Raw genomic sequence first — 20,495 nt, forward strand, 5'->3', positions numbered from 1 at the left:
AACTATGCGAAACGTGTTCTGCTCTCAGAAATGCCAACAGTCTGGACGAGGAAAGGAGTTTGATTGAACGAAGTAAAATAATTGCACAATTTATTTAATATTAAATTAAAAATCAAGAAGTGTAACAAATACATTTTTATGTATGTTATGTAATAGATGTTCGGTTGCAATATTTGGCAATATTCGGCTCATCGCTTTCGCAGCCTGATCTGAATGCCATTTTCCGACTTAAGCGTGACTCGAATGTTCAATACTGGATCGTATTCGCTCTGAGGGACGCAGTCTTCTCGGGAATGATCGTTGATTCCGGAGGAAAGTCCATCTACGGCAGGCAAAATTTCAAATCGTCGCACCAACTGGGAGAGCAGCGCCTTCATTTGGTACATGGCGAACTTTTCAGCTGTTTATAAACACATAATTATAAGAATGGACTAAACGTTGAAACCCAGGAAGCACCTACCAATGCATCGTCTTGGTCCTGCACTGAATGGCACACTCTTAAAAGCCTCGATGCCCACGTTTCCGCTGGAGTTCTCAAATCTCTCGGGCCGGAAAGTGCACGGATCATCGAAATACTTCTCGTTGTAGCCCATGGCGATGAGGCACATGATCACCGTGGTGCGCTTGGCCACCTTGGTGCCATCTGCAAGTGTCGAGCATTATGTCATACTTTACGAAGCGACTTTCTCGGCACAACTTACTGATGTCGATGGGCTTGCGGTTGGTTCGGGCAATCAGCGGAACTGACGGATACAAACGCAGGGTCTCTCGAATGATCAGCTCCAGGTAGACCATCTCATCCAGGGACACCAAGTCCGCCTCTCCTATTAAGTTGTTGCCAAAGACGCGCTGCTGCTCCTCGAAAGTCTTGCGTTGAATCTCCGAGTGGCGAGACAGGGTGTACAGGGTGAAGGATATGGCGGCGGCTATGGGATCGTGACCCTGTGCCAGAAGTTACAGATTAAATAAACACATACATATTATTTAAAATTTAAGAAATTGAAAAGAGGGTTTTATTAATCCGGCATACCGTAAATATAAAGGTGGACATTTCCTCGACAATCTCGCGCTCCTTGAGGGCCCTTCCGTCGAGCTTGGCGGTCAGCAGAACGTCGAGAAAGGGTTTATTGATTGGCTGCCCTTGCTGACTTGTGTCTTCCTCGGCCAGCTGGTGTCGACGTTGCGCGATAATCTAGGAGGAGATAAACCCACGAATTTAAGACGGTCCCGTAACCACACACTTCTGCCGGAACTCACGCGAGTCAGTTCGCTTCGGAGGAGCGAGAGGGCTCTGCGCTGCTTCATGTAGTAGGAGGTGAGTCGGAAGAGGGCGTCGAACCGCTTCACAATGCTGAAGGTGCGCTCCTGCACCACATCGCATAAGCTAGGAAACGGAAGTGGCTTAAGACTTAGTCCGGAGACTTCTCAGCTTGAACTTACTCCTTGATGGCGCCATGCAAATCCGAGGGCTCTCCGTTCAGCGAACTGCTGGCTTGGCCAGTGGCGTTTTCTGAGGAATATTTGGGGGAGAAGGAGCCGGTGAAAATGTGCAGCTTCAAGCAGGCCAAATGAACCCGAACGAATCCCGAAAAACCTCAATAAATTACCAAAGGCCAACAGGGAAATTCCTCAATTCAGTGGCCCCACAATACACGTTGCTTTGTCGAGGACAAGTACCTCGACCGCGAAACTTTTACGCCCGCACAATCGCGCCACTTGTACCCATTTTCTCTGCAATAAATCTTATTTATAAAACGTTCTTAATAAATTACAAAAAATAAACGAGCGAAACGCCCGAAGAGCGAAACTCGGCCCTAAAAACGACATGACAAATGTGTAAAGTTTGGCAGTCGTACACACAGAGGATACATAACTGCCAAATAAGTGCTGGCCTTCTCTTGTCCTAAAGTAATATTTTGAAAATTAAAAACTGAGCTTTCCAAGTTGTACCACGGAATCCTTGGGGGTACGCTATCCCATATTTTCTTATAGGTAAACTTAAAATGAAATTTCAGTTGATTCCTAACCCGTTACTTTTTATCTTGTTTACCAACTAGTGTTATTTCATTAATTTGATAGTTGTTGTTACATAACCAATTCTAATTTTTATAATTTATTTTAAATAACAACCAATACCCTTAGGTTGGATGGCATTTAGGTTAAACTAAGAGAATATCAGATAGACAATGCTTATAATTTTCTAGCTGTGCACGTACAATTTGCCTTGGAAAATAGCTATGATGGGTCCACTTCACTTACCGCACACAATATCCAGCGTACACTTGGCCACCAGCTCCTGGGCATCGAAGACTTCCTGCGTGGCCGACAGCCCGTCGAGCTTCTGGACGAACTGGCCGCCCGTTCGGTTGACCACTCGCAGGTAGCCCTCGATGGCAGGGCGCTCGAAGGCGGGGAGGTACAGCTTCTGATGCTTCAGCCAGCGGGCTCCGGAGCTGGTCAGCAGCCCATTCCCCAGCCAGGGCCTCAGGAAGGAGTACAAGTGCTCCTTGTACAGCAGCGATGAACTTGACAAAATGTTCTGCAGGGCAAACACAATGAGCAGGCGGGGGTGGGTGCGGTGAGGGACGGCTTACCTGAATTTCCGCCGGATCACTCAACATCATGTGGTACTGCAGGAAGACCAGGGAACGGAAGCCCTGAAAATCATATTTCCGACAATATTGCAAAACCTTTTTGGGGTATTCTGTGAAAGACAGGACATGTTTGTGGCCCACGACCACTTTAATTATCGGCAACAAGTTCTCGTTTGCACAGCACTAGAGTTTGCAATGGGCCGGATTATGGAACATTCCATTTCAACTTAACTTATGGTCGTTGCAATAAAATCCGAAGCCTGGCTCGCTGTTGCACACATCCTTTTATTACCTGTATTACTCGAGGGCTTAAAATTAAAATGGATCCTGTTACCGTTTGGCAAATACTAATTAATCGTAGCCCTTTAAGGGACGGACCAGACAATAAACTAGTATTAAGCGCGGTCGACTAATATGGCAGCCATTCAGATATCTTATCCCCAGCATAAGGGAAGAGCAATCTAGGCTGGCATAAAAATAACACAATAATAACAATCGGATAGCAATGTGCAGCCAGAGGCAGTCCGCCCTGAATTGGAGCGCCAGCTGGGCAGGAAAGCAGGATAATATCCTCGAAAATTATAGTGCAGCATCGCTTTTTCCCCCTGGGCATTGTGCATTTGAAATGATTACTTTAGGCACGTGCAGGGAAGGGCGGAAAACAAGACCGAATTTATTCAGCTGTGCGAAGGAAGGCACTTGGGAAATGCGCACAGAACTTGATGAAAGCTGTAGCAAATATTACAATAAATAAGTCGAGGAAATCAGACACTATTCGAGATGAGATCCAAATGTGCAACTCGATACCAACTATACCAAAGGGAATTGAAAGCATTGAATCGCTGCAAATACCCAAGGTTCTGGAGGATTCGATCAGACAAACGACTTTGGCATGAAACGTTAAAGAGTTCATAAATATAGGCAGGCTCTCCGGCTAGTACTCACCGTCCGGCTTGAGGCCAAACTGAAACAGATTACCCACGAAGGGGTATGGGGTGGGACCCGGAATCATCTCCATTATGCCAGCCATGTGGTCTATGTAGTTGAATATCCTCACTCCCTTGAACACCAAAATGGTGGCCAAAATAATGGCAGCCGCTATCAGAAACATCTTGCCGGTCAACTGTTCTCGCTCGCTGTTCTATCCAGACTGGACACACCAGGAACCGTGGCAGATTATTACCTGACCATTTTCACAGCCGATAAGCCCGTCGATAGCTTATCTAACTCAACTTTTTGCATGCTTTTTGATCTTTGCAGCCGATACAAATACACTGTCAAAGCCACAATTAACAGCGGTTTATTGCTGCCGGTAATTGATAAGTGTAATCATACTGGGCTACCTGCTGGGAGTTGACTCACTTGACTGGTGACGCGTGGGTCTAAAGGCTGATTGGCACCGCCAGAGATGTGTTGCTTGCACTCGGGGAAAAAATGGTTCTCGACGTTCCTGATTTTCAAATTTTCGATCTCAAAAGTGAGCCAAGATCGATTTATACTAAAAATACTAAAGTCTTCTCGGTTTGTGGACGGGCTTTTGAGAATGGTCATTCCCGATTTCGAGAAGGACCATTCTCGGTTTCAACATCGAAACGATTTTGATTTCGAGAAGAACCGTTCTTGGTTTCATTATCTCGTCGATCTTGATTTCGGTATGTATCATTTCATCGCAACGATCTCGCTCCCAGAGTCCGTTCTAAATAAATATGCCAAATTATTTAACTGGATATATATTTTAGCCTTACGGCCTTACAGCCATTATTGAGTATACATTTATGGAGAAGTGGTGTTGCAAAATCGGATAACTTATAATTGTAGTTTTGTGATGGATTTTTTACAACGTACAATATTAAATTAAATCCTATTTTTAATTTTTCGCAATAATTATAAACATTACTTACACTTATTTTAGATAACATAAAATTATTATTTTTTAAACTCAAATAATAGATAATTTGATAAGTAGTAACCTTTTATTCTAATTGATTGATGGGTGGGATGGTCCATTTGATTTCTTCATTTTACTGAAGGTTTTCTTAAGAAACCCCTGCACCTAAAATAAGAAATGATGTTTATTATTGCTTTACAAACATGTCAAACCAAAACTTCTTAGCGAGGGATGTTCTGATAACTACTTTTGTGACGAATAAAGCTTTGTTACTCGCCTAAGAAAACCCTTTCTAAAATGTTCGCGTATTTTTAGTAAGAATAAGAGGCGGGGCATTTATCCACACCGTATCAGGCAGATTCAATTTCCTAAATTTTCCCCTTTACACTTTCACCGTTTTTTCTCCAAAACAAATTCATAGTTCTAAAGTCTTGGTATGCAAATTATGTGTAGTTCATTCATGTAATTATTTGATTTTATTTAATTCTTATTTCAATTTACTTTTATTTTATTTTAATTGAAGTTTTCCTTTTATGTAATTGTTGGACAGAGTTTTATTATACGTTCTATTCTCGTTGACATTGATTTAGGAACTGCGCTTAAAGTAAAAGCTTATAGAGGTACAGCATAATTGACTGCCACCTCGTGTTCACGTAACCGTTCATTCGATGGCTTATCTTGAGCTTGAGCACGTTGATAAGATCCACAGCGTTATCTGCATAACCGAGAGAAACTACCCAAAAATAACTACACTGTAAAAGGTTTTATAAAGACAATAATATAGATATATAACTTGCAATCTTCTCAGTTTTTCAATATCTTTCAATTGGTTTAACTTCGGGGTAACTTCAAGATAGAAGTTTGGTCTCTCCTCTCACTCTTCATTATTCTAACCCTTACCCTCACGTCCCTCGTCAACAAAGTCAAAACCAAGATTGATTTTAGTTCGGAATACTAAAATCGACATTGATTCCGTCATGAAACCGGGAAGAAAAATCTACATACATATAAATAGTTGTTAGTCGGCTGCTGATAGAAATTAGGGCGGTGGTTAGAACTTTTGACACGTAATAATTTTACGTCTTTCTATTTCATGAAAGAAGCGGGTAGGTCCCCATAGAGTATATATTCTTGATCACTAGCCATGTCCCTTTGCCTGTCCGCATGAGTTCTAAGATCTCGAAAACTATAGTAAGAAAGTCAATAATTAACATTCAGATTTTAATGTAGATATAATTTAAGACATTCGACACCAATGTCGCCTTGAGCTGGGAGTTCTTTCTTGTTTATTCGATATTCATAATACGAAAAAGTAAATTTTTACGTTTTGTCTTTACTCACTACAAATTTGACACAAATTTTATACCAAATTACAATATTCTAGTTTTTCTGCATATTTGTTAAATTCACACATACATTGCTTAAAAATATTGTACCAAATCAAAAGAAGCGCCCAGCTTAAGCTATTAAAGCCATGAAACTGGTCATAAAGCACAAATCTGAAGACCTTGGTTTGTAAAATTTTAGAAAATGAAAGTAGGAGTATTTATGCAAGTTATATTACATTTGTTTCATCTTCTCTAAAATAAAAAAGTTGTAAGTAAATTTTGTGTACTCTACTCCATAGGACATAGGTTCATATGTTTTTGCTCGCTGCTGATAAGGCCCAGTGCTCATTCCGAAAGAGAGTTTCTCCGTTGTTGGGGTAATCTCTCTTATTTTTTGCGAGGGGAGTTATCTTCAAATCTTTCTCATCAGTGAAAAGTTTGTCTTTAATAAAATAGCATGTTGTGACTATATGTTGAAGAGCATTTCTTCAAATGTTTGTTCTGTGCCTCTTTTATTTATTCAGCTGAATAAAAAGAGGAGTTTCTCTTAAAAACCTGATTTTAAAGTGGCTAGTCATGCTGAAAGCACCGAAATATTTACTTATATTCGGGGGCTCTTGCTTGATCGCACGAACGGCTACGAAAGAGAGTCAAACGCCTACGAGCCGGCTGGAATCTCTCGTATTTAAACCAGCAGTCCGCCCAAAACATCTCTCATAATCCCGGAGTTTCGCGGCCGAGCGGTTGTCTTGGTACTCGCGATCGGAAATGTGGTTCGTGCTGTATCTTATTCTGGCCCTGCCGGTGCTGGTGGTCGCCTATCTGGAGCTGAGCACTTTCCGCCGAAGGAAAGTGCTAAACAAGTTCAAGGGCCCCAAAGGCCTTCCCATCGTGGGAAATGCTCATCAAATGGGCAAGAATCCCTCAGGTGGGTTTTTCCTGAATGCCGGTAGAAGGAAACCCTCGAAATTACCCATCTCGAATAGCGTTGTGACTGAGGTAACTGCGTATTGAATCGACTCAGCGACAAGGCTATTCAAGTTAGGTTATTTTGGGCCAGCGACTACGACCGAAACATTAGGCTGTCAGCTATCAGTTAATGGGGCAACTGCCACTTGAGAATGTGGGTTAATCGAAAGCCATGTCCAGAATCTTGAAATAATACAGACTTGTTGAGTTTTCGATTGCGCTGTAGTTTACAGCGTAGGGCAATGTTGGTTACAGAAAATCGCATGTCAAAAGCAAACAATGAAAACCTTTGGAACACCATTGTCGCACGCTGATAGTGACTCGTGATCCGCCTACTAATGGCCTTTTTTACGGCTATTTAGAAATTCTCGACCAGGTTTTCTCCTGGTGGCATCAGTTTGGCAAGGACAACTTTGTCTTCTGGATCGGAACATACTCAAATGTATTGATCACTAGTTCCAAGTACCTCGAGGTGAGTTATCAGGGATCTTTTCATACTCACGATGATTACATTATTTTATTATTTCCTAGTTTATACTCAGCAGCCAGACGCTGATCACAAAGTCCGACATTTATGACTTGACACATCCCTGGCTAGGATTGGGACTTCTGACCAGTACTGGCAGTAAGTGGCACAAGCACCGCAAGATGATCACCCCGGCCTTCCACTTCAACATCCTGCAGGACTTCCACGAGGTGATGAACGAGAACTCGAGCAAGTTTATCAAGCACTTGAGGAAGGTTGCTGCCGGGGACAGTATCTTCGACTTTCAGGACCAGGCCCACTATCTGACCCTCGACGTTATTTGCGACACAGCGATGGGAGTGTCCATCAATGCCATGGAGAACCGGAGCTCCTCCATTGTGCAGGCCTTCAAAGAGTGAGTTTGGGGCTTTGTTTGCAGCTATAAAACCACTAGTACTTCTCTCTACCTTCCACAGCATGTGCTATAACATCAACATGAGAGCTTTCCACCCCCTGAAGCGTAATGAGACGCTGTATCGATTGGCTCCTGACTACCCGGCCTACAGTAGGACTCTGAAGACGCTGCAGGACTTCACTAATGAGATCATCGATAAGCGCATTGCGGCCCACAAGTCGGGATCAGTTTCGACAAGCCAGGGTGATGAGTTCGCTCGCAAGAAAATGGCCTTTTTGGACACTCTGCTGTCGTCGACTATCGACGGTCGACCCCTGACTTCTAAGGAGCTGTACGAAGAGGTGTCCACCTTCATGTTCGAGGGCCACGATACCACCACTTCGGGAGTATCATTCGCTGTCTATTTGCTGTCCAGACATCAAGATGAACAGGTTAAGTGGTAGCACTCTGCAACAACTATTTTTAAAGCTAACGGCTGATTTCTGTAAAACAGAAAAAACTATTTGAGGAGCAACGCGAGGTAATGGGGGATACTGGATTGGATCGAGACGCCACCTTCCAGGAAATATCCCAAATGAAATACTTGGATCTGTACATCAAGGAAGCGCAGCGCATTTATCCCAGTGTACCTTTTATTGGCCGGTTTACAGAGAAGGACTATGTGATAGGTAAATGTTGTTTTGACTAAGTAAAATCCATCCACTGTCACACTTTTCCTTCAGACGGTGATCTTGTACCCAAGGGTACCACACTCAACTTGGGTCTCGTGATGCTGGGATACAACGAAAAAGTGTTCAAGGATCCCCACAGATTCCGTCCCGAGCGCTTTGAGCTCGAGAAACCAGGTCCCTTCGAGTACGTGCCCTTCAGTGCCGGTCCACGGAACTGCATTGGACAGAAGTTCGCTCTTCTGGAGATCAAGACTGTGGTTTCCAAGATCATTCGCAATTTCGAGGTGCTGCCAGCCCTGGATGAGCTTGTTTCCAAGGACGGGTATATCAACACCACCCTGGGATACCCTCCTGCTGAGAGGATAAAGCGCGACGCCTGTCGCCACAAGTACGATCCAATTCTTTCCGCCGTGTTGACCCTTAAATCCGAAAACGGGCTGCATATTCGGTTGAAGGAGAGAACCTAGAGCCCAACCTAATCTCGAAGTGAGCATTGCTCATCGCTTTGTTAAGTTTGGTGCTTTAAATCCGATCAACTGTTTTTGGATTTAATTCTGATTTCCCCACAGCAATAATTATTAAGGCACTGTTAATCAGTGGAAGTAGAACAAATAAACAAAAACAACGTTCAATTCGTCAACTTGGCTTGCACTTTGGACTACACTGATTCAAAATTATAGTTGCATATACCTAGCTGCACAATGTATTTTTGTAAGCTTTACATCGCAAGAGGATGGCATGCAGCACATTGACTGTTCATGCTGAACGCATATAAATTTCTTTTGTCTTTTTGTCATAGGCCGTTTGAGAGCTATATATTACCAAACAGCGAGAGACTGAGAACTGGCTACCGCAACCGGTTGGAGTATTTAAGCAGAGAGTCTTCCACTTTTTACTCAAATCCGATTTACTCGCTGCAACGATCGGTTGTCTGTGGTAGCACTCAAAATGTGGATAGTGCTGTGCGTTTTTATTGGCCTTCCGCTGGTCTTGGTCGCCTATTTCGAATTAGGAGCACTGCGGCGAAAACGAATGTTGAACAAGTTTCGGGGGCCAAGTATGCTGCCCTTGGTGGGAAATGCCCATCAGATGGGAAAGACTCCCACAGGTAAATGCCATCTCAGTGCTTTCATTGAAACTCGGGATCAAAGTCCCCTTAGATATCACTGCACCCTGGGTGTCTAATCACATAAAAATTTATATAATGATATCACGCGCACTTTGATCTTAATGCGGACCAATTAGTGTGATTTTAAGCAAAAGGGAGCTATAGAGCGCTAATACCTAATACCTGTAGTAATACGTGCGAAAAATATTCAACTTTACACTGGGAAGAGAATAAGCGAGAATTAGAGTGACTTCTCCCAACAAATATTTATAACTTCTAATGGTCGTTTTACTTTCTTAGAGATTTTGAACCAATTCTTTGGCTGGTGGCACGAGTACGAGAAGAATAACTTTCGCTACTGGATAGGCTTATACTCGAATATTATGGTCACTAGTCCGAAGTACATGGAGGTGAGTTTGGCTTCGATACATTTTTTATGGTGTTAAAGGAATATTATAGCTCTTGCGCAGTTCATACTTAGCAGTCAGACCTTGATATCCAAGTCCGACGTGTACGATCTAACTCATCCCTGGCTGGGACTGGGACTTCTGACTAGCACTGGCAGCAAATGGCACAAGCACCGCAAGATGATCACTCCGGCCTTTCACTTCAACATCCTGCAGGACTTCCACGAGGTGATGAACGAGAACTCCAGCAAGTTCATAGACCAGCTTAAAAAAGTGGCAGACGGAGACAACATCTTCGACTTCCAGGAGGAAGCCCACTATCTGACCTTGGATGTTATTTGCGAGACTGCCATGGGCGTGTCCATCGGCGCCATGGAGAACCGAAGTTCCTCAGTTGTTCAAGCCTTCAAAGAGTGAGTATGGCTTGAACTATACTGATTTTAACGTTCAAAGTCATTTCTAAAGTCCATTTTGTATGTAATACCCTATTAGTATTACCTACATGATCAAGATGAGAGCGTTTAATCCTTGGAAGCGACATGAGTTTCTTTTTCGCTTTGCACCTGAATATCCAGCCTATAGAAGGACTCTTAAAACCCTCCAGGACTTCACCAATGAGATAATAGCCAAGCGAGTTGAAGCTCGAAAGTCGGGCGACGAGTCAACCAACCGGGGTGATGAGTTCTCCCGCAAGAAGATGGCCTTTTTGGATACTCTTCTTTCATCCGTTGTGGATGGTCGTCCTCTAAATTCCCAGGAGCTTTACGAAGAAGTATCCACCTTTATGTTCGAGGGGCATGACACCACCACATCTGGAGTTGGCTTCGCAGTCTACCTGCTCTCCAGACATCAAACTGAACAGGTGACCCATTGGCAGAGCAAGTTTTAACGGTCTAACTAATTTTAGGTAGTATTTTTTACTTAAAGAAAAAACTATTTGATGAACAGTGCGAAGTAATGGGTGATTCGGGACTTGGTCGGGATGCCACCTTCCAAGAAATCTCCCAAATGAAGTACTTGGATTTGTTTATTAAGGAGGCGCAACGACTTTATCCAAGCGTTCCTTTTATTGGTCGCTTTACGGAGAGAGATTACTTCATTGGTAAGCAAATGGGATTTATTTTACGCTTCTTTGTTATCTGGGATTTCTATTTAGATGGCGATCTTGTGCCGAAGGGCACCACCTTGAACTTGGGGCTGCTCATGTTGGGATACAACGATCGTGTTTTTAAGGATCCTCACAGATTCCGACCAGATCGTTTTGACCTGAAGAAGCCGGGACCCTTTGAATACGTGCCTTTTAGTGCCGGTCCTCGAAACTGCATTGGACAGAAGTTCGCGCTGCTGGAGATCAAGACAGTGGTGTCCAAGATCATTCAAAACTTCGAGGTGTTGCCTGCTCTAGATGGGCTCCTCTCTATGGACGGCTCTATAAGTACGACCCTGGGCCTTCCTCCAGCGGAGAAGAAGAAGCGCGATGCTCATATCCATAAATATGATCCGGTTTTATCGGCTGCTATGACTCTGAAGTCTGAGAATGGTCTGCATCTGCGCATGAAGCAGAGGCTTTGAATATAATGTTTTGACAAAAGTTAAATAGCCTACCTTTAGGCCTGCAACTTTTTTGATTTATTAAGTAGATGTTTACTTTACATTCTACGTGAGGTTGCTACTTTATTGTCTCTTATTTGAATAACACTAGCTTAAACTGCCACAAGCACGGTGCCCACATAGGGATTGGCCACGAACTCCGAGGGCTTGATGACATCGCCATCGACGTACTGCGAGTTCAGGGAAGTGGTGATGACCTCCGCCTGCGTGCCCAGTCCGTAGTACTTGGTGAGGTCCAGGGTCTTGGAGGTGCTGCCCAAGTTGAGAACGATCACGTAGAGATCGCTGTCGGTCTTTTGGCTGTTTGGTGTGGAAAATACTTAGCACTTGGTGTGAAGTTTAAGGACCGTTTCACTCACCGCGAGTAGATTATCACATCGTCATCGACGGCCTGAATGTTGAGCTCTCCTTGGCGGAAGGACGGTTCCTTGCGGACTCGCACCAACTTCTTGAAGATCTGCAGGTGGGAACGAGGGGCACGCAGCTGCTGAAGGGCATTGTTGGTCTTGTAGTCATCGGCCACTGGGAGCCAGGTGTGATCGGCACTAGTGAAGCCTTAAAAAGGGATAGGAATTGCTATTATCAATATGCTTTAAGTACCTAAACTCTCTTAATTCAACCTTAAAAAGTTCTTTATTCACAGCTCTAAAGACTTCTAAAACACTTGTCTATTTTGTGTGCTCGGCTATGATAATTATAATCAAAGTGTGACACGTTATTTCTTATCAGAAAGTTATTGTGGGAACTGGGGAAGTCAAAAAATTAAATATTATTGATGACTTGCTTTTTTTTGAGAAGAAGCTACTTTAAGTAATATTCTTTGAATGTTATTACCTCAAACGTTTAAGATTCGAATTCCCTTACCTGCTTTGGAGGAGGCGTCCCACTGGTAGGGCGATCGCGCCGGGTCCCTGGATCGGTCGTAGTAGTTGTCAGGGTCGGAGTTGCAGGCATTGGGATCGACGGTGTCCTCCCAGCTGATCCAGACATCGGTCATGCCCAGCTCCTCGCCGTTGTAGGTGACGGCGTGGCCGGGCAGCGTCTGCAGCAGGATGTTGATGAGGTCGGTGCGCTGGACGCCGAAGCGGGAGGCCACTCGCTTGTTGTCGTGGTTGCCCAGCACCCAGTTGGCATACACGCCAGCTGGCATCGCGTCCATCCATTTTTTGATGTGGTCGACATAGTCACTGGCCTTCGAGGCGTTGTTGATGCTCGTGAGGAAGTCGAAGTTGAAGGGGATGTGGGAGCCGTTCCTCACTCCGTTGCCGTAGTACTTCATGAGGTTGTCGAAGCTGGTGTACGCCTCTGTCATGAGCAGCCTCTGGTCGCCGCCGTGCTCCTCGTGGAACGTGTCCACCAACTCGCGCCACTGGTACACCATGTCAATGGTCTCCGGCTGATCCTGCGTATAGATGTGCTGCGTGTAGCAGTGGTCGTCAGGATCCGGGCAGCTCACGGGGTCATTAGTCAACGGCTCGTCCGGATACTGGTTGTACCGGTCGAGGTCCACCTCGAACAGGTAGGGAACCGCGTCGATGCGGAAGCCGGAAACGCCCTTGGCCAGCCAGAAGCGGATCACGTTCTTCATCTCGTTGACGACGGCCGGATTGCGGTAGTTGAGATCGGCCTGCTGAATAGCGAACTGGTGCAGGTAGTACTGCTGGCGCACCTCGTTCCACTCCCACGCACTGTAGCGGAACTCGGAGTTCCAGTTGCTCGGCGGCTCCCGCTCGCCGGTCTCGTTGTTGACCTTGCCGTCGTGCCAGATGTAGAAGTCCTTGTAGGTGGGGTCACTGTCCACCGACTTTGTGAACCACTCGTTGTCGGTGCTCGAGTGGTTGGGCACAAAGTCCAGGATGATCTTGATGCCCACCTCCTTGGCCTTGGCGATCATGCGCTCGAAGTCCTCCATGGTGCCGTACTCCGGCTGGATCGTGTAGAAGTCCGAGATGTCGTAGCCGAAGTCCACCATCGGCGACTTGAAGATGGGCGACAGCCAGGTGGCCGTGAAGCCGATGTCCTTCAGGTACTGCAGCTTCTCGGTGACGCCGTTGAGGTCCCCGATGCCGTCTCCATCGGAGTCCCGGAAGGAGCGCGGGTAGATCTGATAGTAGTTTCCACTCTCCCACCACTCGGTGGCTCCCACGAAGCCAACGATGGCCAGGAGGACGCAGGCAGCTGATGGCGGGCGCATTTTGTTCGATTTTGTTCCGACTGGGGGGCTGACAGCTGCCTTTTATACCGCCCGATAAGGCGGCTCCTATCGAGATTTGGCCCACTTGGAGTGCCCAGCTGAATTGCTGTGCAAACAGCTCACATGAGTTCTCAGGGTGCTCAAGTCTGCGAACCGAAACTGTCATTGTTTTCGCGCTCCCAGCGAAGCTTTACGTAAAGCGATTAACCGACTCCCGAACACCTTTGATTGCTGGAAAAGTACCGATTTTAGAGGCAAGTATCTTCGCCAACTTCCAGGGTTTTGTTATGGTAGGGCTTTGAAGTGGACGTTAGTCAGCTGATAGTCAGGCGGCCAAATCCACCTTCTTCAACTGCAAGTAAATAAACAACAGTAAGCTGGAAAACTATGATTAATAAACTTAGCGGTGTTTTGGAAATATTTTTGTGATAACCTTGTGGAAGCTTTGTGGGGCATTTCAAACGCGACAAAACATAATCATTGTGGCAATACTGTCCAAATTGTTGTTATCAAAGTTAGTCAAGTTGTGCTTGATAAGTTAAGTGCTTTAAGAAGCGGTGAAACATATTAGGGAAGCAATCGTATACTTACTTCTTGAAACAGATTACATTAATTAGTTTTGACCTCTGCTAATTTGGGTATTCAGTTGGAGCTTTTGCTTCAAAAGTAGGTATATTTTATTGAATAATTACATTTTTATTATTGACATTTCATATGAACTGCTAATTTTAAATATGTATGCATATTTTTTAAAATAGCTAATTAGTTGTGTCAGTTTTCTTTCTCAACCCTAAATCCAATTGATTTTTAATGAAAGCTTAAAAAGTCAACTCAACCATATATTTACCAATTACATCGATTTAAAATAACTAAGCCGAGCTCAGCTTTTGTGTCCGCAAACTGAAGAGCTTGTTGATTTAGGGCGGAATCGCCTCCGGGGATGATGCCGGTTGCGGGACTGGAAGAGGTGAGTAAGCACACGTGCGAATCCAAATGGCGAGAGCGCATTTTAATTGAATTAAAACCACGACGAGTGGATTGCCCCAGGTAGTTTAATGAGTAAGTGTACTTAAACGAGCACACTATGAAAACACAAGATTATTTCCTCCGGGTTCTGTGGCACGGATTCAAGGATTCAATTAAGTTCGCAGAATTAGCGTACCTGGAAGAAGGATATCAGAAAAGGTTTTATTAAAATAGGCTCAGAAAAGCTTTATATGAAAAATTCCATTTCCATCATATTTCACCTGACAAGTGCCTGCTTCCTTGCTCGTATAAATATACACTAGTTTGGGTGCAATGTTGTTCCAAGTCTTGGATTCACTAAGCTTAAAACCCCAACCCAAACAAACAAGTCCTGTGTGCGCCACTGGTTGACAATGTCTTTTGGTAATTAGAAATTCGTTTCGTTTTATTTGAATAGGGATGCGGGAAAAGTGACTAATTACATGGCTGCGTTATCCAAAAAGCGCACATTGTGGTTGAGAAATGTATTTAGCTAATGGCGGATGTACATGCAAATAAATTATTTAAAAAGTATAAGAGAGTTGTCACCTAGCAATAAATAGGCAGGAATACTATTGCCCCAATTTATTCATGAGCATTAAAGGGGAACAGTGATTTTTAAAAGTGACAAAGAGGATCCTGTTCCAAATCGGTGTAATACAAGTATGAATAACCAAGCTAGCTACAAAAGCAAAACGTCTTATAATATATTTTTAGAAATATTGTACTGTATGCAAAATAAAATTACAGTGTAGCTTTTTAATTTTGGGTGTAGGCATTAATGGATGGTTGTGATTCAGTTCGTGAATCTGTGTACAGTCATCGATTTATTCTTCAACAGTCGTATTTATTTTTATTGCAATTTTACGACACTTCACGCTTTAGAGGAATATCCAATAAAAAGAGAGAAGGAGAGAGTGGGAAAAAGCCCAGTCCGCGGGTATTTAATCTAGAAAATATGCGATAAAACACTGATAGATTACCAGTTGGCCGCAGCAATTGCGGCCTTATCGCCTGTTCAATCGCTACATGGCCGGCAATTGTTATTAGCAAATTGAGTTTGGCCCACTCAAACGCTATCGAAATGCCGCAGTGGGCACATCTCGGCCTGGTGGCTCTGCTCCTCGTGGCCTCCACCCGAGTGGGTGGGGCGGACATCGATTGGTGGGAGAACGCCTCGCTCTACCAGATATATCCGCGCTCCTTCCAAGACAGCGACGGCGACGGCATCGGGGACTTGAAGGGTATTACTTCGCGACTGGGGTATCTCAAGGAAATCGGCATCACGGCCACCTGGCTGTCGCCCATTTTCACGTCGCCCATGTCGGATTTTGGCTACGACATCTCCAACTTCTACGACATCGATCCGATTTTCGGTACGCTTGAGGACTTCGATGCCCTGATAGTGGAGGCCAAGTCGCTGGGCGTAAAGATCATCCTGGACTTTGTACCCAACCACTCGAGCGACGAGAACGAGTGGTTCCAGAAGTCCGTGAACCGCGAGGAGGGTTTCGATGACTTCTACGTGTGGGACGATGGAAGGTTGAACGAGGAAACCGGGGAGAGGGAACCGCCCTCCAATTGGATCAGCGTGTTCAGCGGACCCATGTGGACGTGGAACGAGAAGCGCCAGCAGTACTTCCTGCACCAGTTCCAGGTGAAGCAGCCGGATCTCAACTTCACCAACCCCATGGTGAGGGAGCACATGCTGGACGTCCTGAAATTTTGGCTGGACCGCGGAGTGGACGGATTCAGAATCGATGCTGTTCCCCACATCTATGAGCTCCGAAACGCGGATGGCTCCTACCCGGATGAACCAGTCAGCGGCTGGGGCAGCGACCCCTATGCCTACGACTACCACGATCACATCTACACCAAGGACCAGCCAGCCACGGTGGACTTGATGTACGAGTGGCGGGCGTTTCTGGACAGCTACAGATCGGAGAACGGAGGCGACTCCAGGGTTCTCCTGGCCGAGGCCTACTCCTCCGTGGAAACGCTGAGTGCGTACTTCGGCAACAGCACCCATCAGGGCACCCAGCTGCCCATGAACTTCCAGCTGATGTACCTCAGCGGCTACTCCACCGCCAGTGATGTGGTGGGATCCATCGACTACTGGATGAACACCATGTGGACGGACCACCAGACGGCCAACTGGGTGGTCGGAAATCATGACACCAACCGGGTGGCCGATCGCATGGGAGCCCACAAAGTGGATCTGCTGAATGTCATCGTGAACGCCCTGCCAGGTGCCTCGGTGACTTACTACGGCGAGGAGATCGGCATGTCCAACGTGGACGTGGAGTGCGCTGGCGACTCTTGCGAGGATCGGGATGGGGAGCGAACGCCGATGCAGTGGACTGCCGGAAAGAATGCCGACTTCTCTGATGGGGACAGCACCTGGTTGCCCCTTAGTACCGACTACCAGCGATACAATGTGCAGTCGGAGCGCGGGGTGTCGAGATCCTCCCTGAACGTCTTCAAGGGACTGCAGGCCCTAAAGAGCAGCGCCGCCTTTTTGGCTTTTAAGAAGGAGGGAGGATTCTCCTACGAGGCGGTCACGGAACAGGTGTTGCAAATTATACGGTAGGTTTGATACTATACATCCTTTTCCACATCACAACTTATGGCCCGGAATTTATGGCCTCTCCAGCACTAACAAGTACAGCGAGGAGTACCGAATCCTGGTCAACATGGGCAACGACATGGAGATTATCGATGGACTGGCCTCCAAGATCTACGAGTATGTCTTGGTCACCGCGTACTCCAAGCACTATGCTGGGTAAGCTTCCTCTCACTACTGCTCCACTACATTTCCAACTAACTTTGCTTACTATACAGACAAAAAGTAGACCTGTCGCGGAGAATCATTCTCATGCCCTACGAAGCAGTCGTTTTACGCTGGTCGGCGTAGCTCCATTCCGATTTTGTTATTAAAAAAATAAATTCCTTGTTTATTTCCTGTTAAACAATATCGATTGCCATTGGGGTCCCCCATAAAGATAGGGCCTGTTTCTTTCAGCAACTCGCCGCATGAGTTCCCAGCCATATAACAAAGTGAACTTTGAGTGCCAATTACACATACTTCGATTGAAACATCGCCCACCTAAAGATATGCCCATTTGGCCCTGGCATCAGCTAATGCATTGGATTATTCTGCGAGTAATCCTGATCGATAGTAATCAGTCGCACGCAGTTCTTGCCCGATTGCCCAATAAATTTAATAGGTATTATTCAAAACTTCCAGTGGGTCGGTTCCTAATCAGTGCTTATACAACTTAGTGTGGGGCTATCGCAAAGATAAGCACTCTGTTGAGTAATTATACCCCCATGAGGAAGTTATGCGTTTTGGTAAATCTTTATTAAAGAGCTATTAAATGGGTTCAGACCGTGCTCAGCACGACGGCCTCCTTGGGCATCAGCAGCACAGAGTTGGCAAAAGTTAGATCGCTGAGGGAATATGGGTAGGTGGTAAGCATTATATAATATATGGTTTAAGGTGACTAGTACTCACTTCTTGCGACGCGAACTCTTGTCGTTCACCACCACGTATTGCAGTTGAGTGGAGATGGAAGTGAAGACAGAGTCCAAGTTGACCGACTCGACATCATCGTTGATGTTGATGACGGTGATGAAGGACTTGTAACCAGCCAGGGAACTGTGTATTGAGGAATCGGTAATCTACCGGGCTTCGGAAAATGGGTTTTCTTTGCTTACCGCTTGAAGGCCAGCACGTTGGGGCCAATGGCCGAAACAGAGACGTCGCCCTGCTTCAAGGTGGGCTCATCCCGCAGAGAGCGCAGCTGCTTGTATACGTTCAGGTGGCTCAGAGCGATTCCGCGCTCCTTCTTCACGTTGACCGACTTGTAGTCACTGGCCACCGGAAGCCAGGTGACGGAGGCGTTGGAGAAGCCGGCGTTCTGCTCGTCGCTCCACTGGAAGGGAGTTCGCACGGGGTCGCGGCTGAGGCGCTCGAACTCATGCTCGTTGGACTGGCAGGCCTGCGGGTCCACGGTGTCCTCCCAGCTGATCCACACGTCGGTCATGCCCGTCTCCTCGCCCTGGTAGGTCACACTCACGCCGGGAAGGCCCAGGACGATCATGTTGCAGGCGTCGATGCGGTCGGTGCCCAGGCGGGAGCCGATGCGGCTCTGGTCGTGGTTGCCGAACACCCAGTTGGCCACCTGGCCTTCGGGCATGTTGTCCAGCCAGTTGTGGATCAGCTCCGAGTAGTGGTAGGCGTCGGAGCTGTAGCCGATCTTGGCCAGCAGCTCGAAGTTGAAGGGGATGTGGGAGCCCAGGTGGGTTCCGTTTCCGTAGTACTGCATCAGGACATCCAGCGGGGAGTAGGCTTCGGTGAGCAGGACGCGGTCATCGCCGCCCAACTCGGCGTCGATCTCCTCGATCACGTCGCGGAACTCGTAGACCAGCTCCAGGGTCTCGGGCTGGTTTGTGGTATAGATGTGCTGCAGGTAGTTGTAGTCCTCGGGATCGCTCACTTCTTCGTTTTGGGGCTCGTCGGGCCAGTTGCCATCGGCGTCGGCGGGAATCTCGAACACATGCGGCACTGCGTCGATGCGGAATCCATAGGCTCCCTTTCGCAGCCAGAAGCGCAGGACGTCCTTCATGGCCTCCACCACCTTGGGGTTGCGGTAGTTGAGATCGGGCTGCTTGGCGTGGAACTGGTGGAGGTAGTAGGCCTGGCGTTGCTCGTTCCAGGTCCACATGGAGCCGCGGAACACGGAGAGCCAGTTGTTGGGTGCCTGCCGTATACCGTTGACCACCTTGCCGGTGTGCCACACGTAGAAGTCCCTGTACTCCTCCTCGCCGGCGGCTGACCGGATGAACCAGTCGCACTCGTCGCTCGTGTGGTTGGGGACAAAGTCCAGGATGATCTTGATGTCCAACTCCTTGGCGCGCGCCAACAGGGCCTCGAAGTCTTCCATGGTTCCGAAAAGGGGGTCGATGTTCTTCAGATCCGCCACATCATAGCCGAAATCAGCCATGGGCGAAGTGAAGATCGGGGACAGCCAGGTGGCCGTGATACCAATTTCCTTTAGGTAGGGCAGTTGTTGCGTAATACCTGACAATTATTCATTGTGAAGCCCGTATCTATGTCTTTTGAAAACAAAAACTTACCAACGAGATCGCCCACACCATCGCCATCGCTATCCTTGAAAGATCTGGGGTAGATCTGGTAGAACTGGCCCGTTTTCCACCAGCCAACTTCCGCCAGCGAGGGCAGCGCCAAAGCCAACAGGCAGGAGAGCACCAGTAACTTGAACATGGCTCCCACAAAATCGATCGATTGCCAATGGCCAGAGGGATTATACAGGGCCCCTATTTATGCACAGCGCTCCAATCGATAAGGCGGCGATAAGCCCTCCATAAGGCCAACTATTTCTGATTAGCTTTGTGGGACTGGCAGATTTACAATCCACTGCGAATGGGTTCTCATGATACGGGGTTGTGGAATTTATTGTATCCATTTGGTAGTCGTTTCGGCTTGGCTCACGCCCGAAGATCATGAGACAGATTGGCAGGTAAATGAATTCCAACTGCATACTGCCATATCTTATCGGCAATTTTGTTCTTTTATTTCGCGGGGGGGAGTAATTTATTGGCTCTCTTCCATTGGGCTTTTGTGCCAATAAAAGTAGGCGAATCGGGGTTGAAGGCTGTGATAACGTGTCGGTTGGAACTGGAACTTTATGAGTATAGGTCATTGGTTGACAATAGCTGGTAAGGGCGCAGAATGGTTTGCTCCCTAGCAAACTAACTTATTCTAATAATGTTTGGTTTTTTTTTAAGATAAGATACGCCGAGTGTTGGATACTTA

General features: G+C 46.4%; 5 protein-coding genes and 1 long non-coding RNA gene across 10 annotated transcripts; 2 read left to right on the forward strand and 4 right to left on the reverse strand.

Moving 5' to 3' along the window:
- Window positions 1-73: 73 nt before the first annotated feature.
- On the reverse strand, window positions 74-4,092 carry LOC108029738 (probable cytochrome P450 4ad1). Of its 5 annotated transcripts, XM_050888144.1 has the most exons (10): window positions 3,957-4,022; window positions 3,540-3,900; window positions 2,595-2,704; window positions 2,260-2,539; window positions 1,441-1,510; window positions 1,258-1,384; window positions 1,031-1,192; window positions 702-942; window positions 461-643; window positions 74-400 (listed from the first exon to the last, which is right to left on the reverse strand). In XM_050888144.1, exons 2-10 carry the CDS (start codon window positions 3,703-3,705, stop codon window positions 189-191), a joined length of 1,551 nt encoding a protein of 516 aa, XP_050744101.1. In that variant the 5' UTR covers window positions 3,706-3,900; window positions 3,957-4,022; the 3' UTR covers window positions 74-188. The 5 variants fall into 5 exon arrangements, with proteins under 5 accessions (XP_050744101.1, XP_043947719.1, XP_050744102.1 ...); XM_044091784.2 differs by lacking the exon at window positions 3,540-3,900 and having other exon boundaries at window positions 3,957-4,092; XM_050888145.1 differs by lacking the exon at window positions 3,540-3,900 and having other exon boundaries at window positions 2,595-2,657; window positions 3,957-4,077.
- A 216-nt stretch (window positions 4,093-4,308) lies between these two features.
- Window positions 4,309-5,074, reverse strand: LOC127011059 (uncharacterized). Its single transcript, XR_007764094.1, has 2 exons — window positions 4,984-5,074; window positions 4,309-4,647 (listed from the first exon to the last, which is right to left on the reverse strand). It is a non-coding gene; the product is annotated as an uncharacterized LOC127011059 (long non-coding RNA).
- Window positions 5,075-6,520: 1,446 nt separating this feature from the next.
- Window positions 6,521-11,443, forward strand: LOC108029346 (uncharacterized). Its single transcript, XM_017101537.3, has 12 exons — window positions 6,521-6,738; window positions 7,142-7,251; window positions 7,311-7,660; window positions 7,722-8,091; window positions 8,154-8,328; window positions 8,383-8,796; window positions 9,206-9,439; window positions 9,740-9,849; window positions 9,910-10,259; window positions 10,339-10,708; window positions 10,774-10,948; window positions 11,003-11,443. Exons 1-12 carry the CDS (start codon window positions 6,579-6,581, stop codon window positions 11,416-11,418), a joined length of 3,234 nt encoding a protein of 1,077 aa, XP_016957026.3. The 5' UTR covers window positions 6,521-6,578; the 3' UTR covers window positions 11,419-11,443.
- Window positions 11,422-13,695, reverse strand: LOC108029370 (maltase A1). Its single transcript, XM_017101598.3, has 3 exons — window positions 12,322-13,695; window positions 11,817-12,012; window positions 11,422-11,757 (listed from the first exon to the last, which is right to left on the reverse strand). The coding sequence occupies exons 1-3, from the start codon at window positions 13,649-13,651 to the stop codon at window positions 11,550-11,552; spliced, it is 1,734 nt and encodes a 577-aa protein (XP_016957087.1). The 5' UTR covers window positions 13,652-13,695; the 3' UTR covers window positions 11,422-11,549.
- A 2,025-nt stretch (window positions 13,696-15,720) lies between these two features.
- Window positions 15,721-17,628, forward strand: LOC108029366 (maltase A2). Its single transcript, XM_017101593.2, has 3 exons — window positions 15,721-17,242; window positions 17,310-17,438; window positions 17,498-17,628. The coding sequence occupies exons 1-3, from the start codon at window positions 15,741-15,743 to the stop codon at window positions 17,568-17,570; spliced, it is 1,704 nt and encodes a 567-aa protein (XP_016957082.1). The 5' UTR covers window positions 15,721-15,740; the 3' UTR covers window positions 17,571-17,628.
- Window positions 17,629-17,991: 363 nt separating this feature from the next.
- Window positions 17,992-19,955, reverse strand: LOC108029364 (maltase A3). The gene is made up of 4 exons (XM_017101592.3): window positions 19,796-19,955; window positions 18,374-19,739; window positions 18,171-18,314; window positions 17,992-18,106 (listed from the first exon to the last, which is right to left on the reverse strand). The coding sequence occupies exons 1-4, from the start codon at window positions 19,941-19,943 to the stop codon at window positions 18,040-18,042; spliced, it is 1,725 nt and encodes a 574-aa protein (XP_016957081.1). The 5' UTR covers window positions 19,944-19,955; the 3' UTR covers window positions 17,992-18,039.
- Window positions 19,956-20,495: the final 540 nt, after the last annotated feature.

Source organism: Drosophila biarmipes, chromosome 2R (assembly GCF_025231255.1).
Source record: "Drosophila biarmipes strain raj3 chromosome 2R, RU_DBia_V1.1, whole genome shotgun sequence".
Classification (NCBI taxonomy): domain Eukaryota; kingdom Metazoa; phylum Arthropoda; class Insecta; order Diptera; family Drosophilidae; genus Drosophila; species Drosophila biarmipes.

Excerpts from the sequence above, each read along its gene's own strand:
- LOC108029370 (XM_017101598.3), bottom strand. The coding sequence starts at position 13,651 with ATGCGCCCGCCATCAGCTGCCTGCGTCCTCCTGGCCATCGTTGGCTTC. Across the intron at positions 12,013-12,321 it reads GGACGCCTCCTCCAAAGCAG|GCTTCACTAGTGCCGATCAC; the intron begins GTAAGGGAATTC and ends TCCCTTTTTAAG. Across the intron at positions 11,758-11,816 it reads GATGTGATAATCTACTCGCG|CCAAAAGACCGACAGCGATC; the intron begins GTGAGTGAAACG and ends CACACCAAACAG.
- LOC108029738 (XM_050888144.1), bottom strand. The coding sequence starts at position 3,705 with ATGTTTCTGATAGCGGCTGCCATTATTTTGGCCACCATTTTGGTGTTC. Across the intron at positions 2,705-3,539 it reads GTTTGGCCTCAAGCCGGACG|AATACCCCAAAAAGGTTTTG; the intron begins GTGAGTACTAGC and ends TGTCTTTCACAG. Across the intron at positions 1,511-2,259 it reads TACGCTGGATATTGTGTGCG|AAAACGCCACTGGCCAAGCC; the intron begins GTAAGTGAAGTG and ends AATATTCCTCAG.
- LOC108029366 (XM_017101593.2), top strand. The coding sequence starts at position 15,741 with ATGCCGCAGTGGGCACATCTCGGCCTGGTGGCTCTGCTCCTCGTGGCC. Across the intron at positions 17,243-17,309 it reads CAGGTGTTGCAAATTATACG|CACTAACAAGTACAGCGAGG; the intron begins GTAGGTTTGATA and ends TGGCCTCTCCAG. Across the intron at positions 17,439-17,497 it reads TACTCCAAGCACTATGCTGG|ACAAAAAGTAGACCTGTCGC; the intron begins GTAAGCTTCCTC and ends CTTACTATACAG.
- LOC108029346 (XM_017101537.3), top strand. The coding sequence starts at position 6,579 with ATGTGGTTCGTGCTGTATCTTATTCTGGCCCTGCCGGTGCTGGTGGTC. Across the intron at positions 9,850-9,909 it reads CTAGTCCGAAGTACATGGAG|TTCATACTTAGCAGTCAGAC; the intron begins GTGAGTTTGGCT and ends GCTCTTGCGCAG. Across the intron at positions 10,709-10,773 it reads CCAGACATCAAACTGAACAG|AAAAAACTATTTGATGAACA; the intron begins GTGACCCATTGG and ends TTTTACTTAAAG.
- LOC108029364 (XM_017101592.3), bottom strand. The coding sequence starts at position 19,943 with ATGTTCAAGTTACTGGTGCTCTCCTGCCTGTTGGCTTTGGCGCTGCCC. Across the intron at positions 19,740-19,795 it reads TGGTGTGGGCGATCTCGTTG|GTATTACGCAACAACTGCCC; the intron begins GTAAGTTTTTGT and ends AATAATTGTCAG. Across the intron at positions 18,315-18,373 it reads AACGTGCTGGCCTTCAAGCG|TTCCCTGGCTGGTTACAAGT; the intron begins GTAAGCAAAGAA and ends CTCAATACACAG.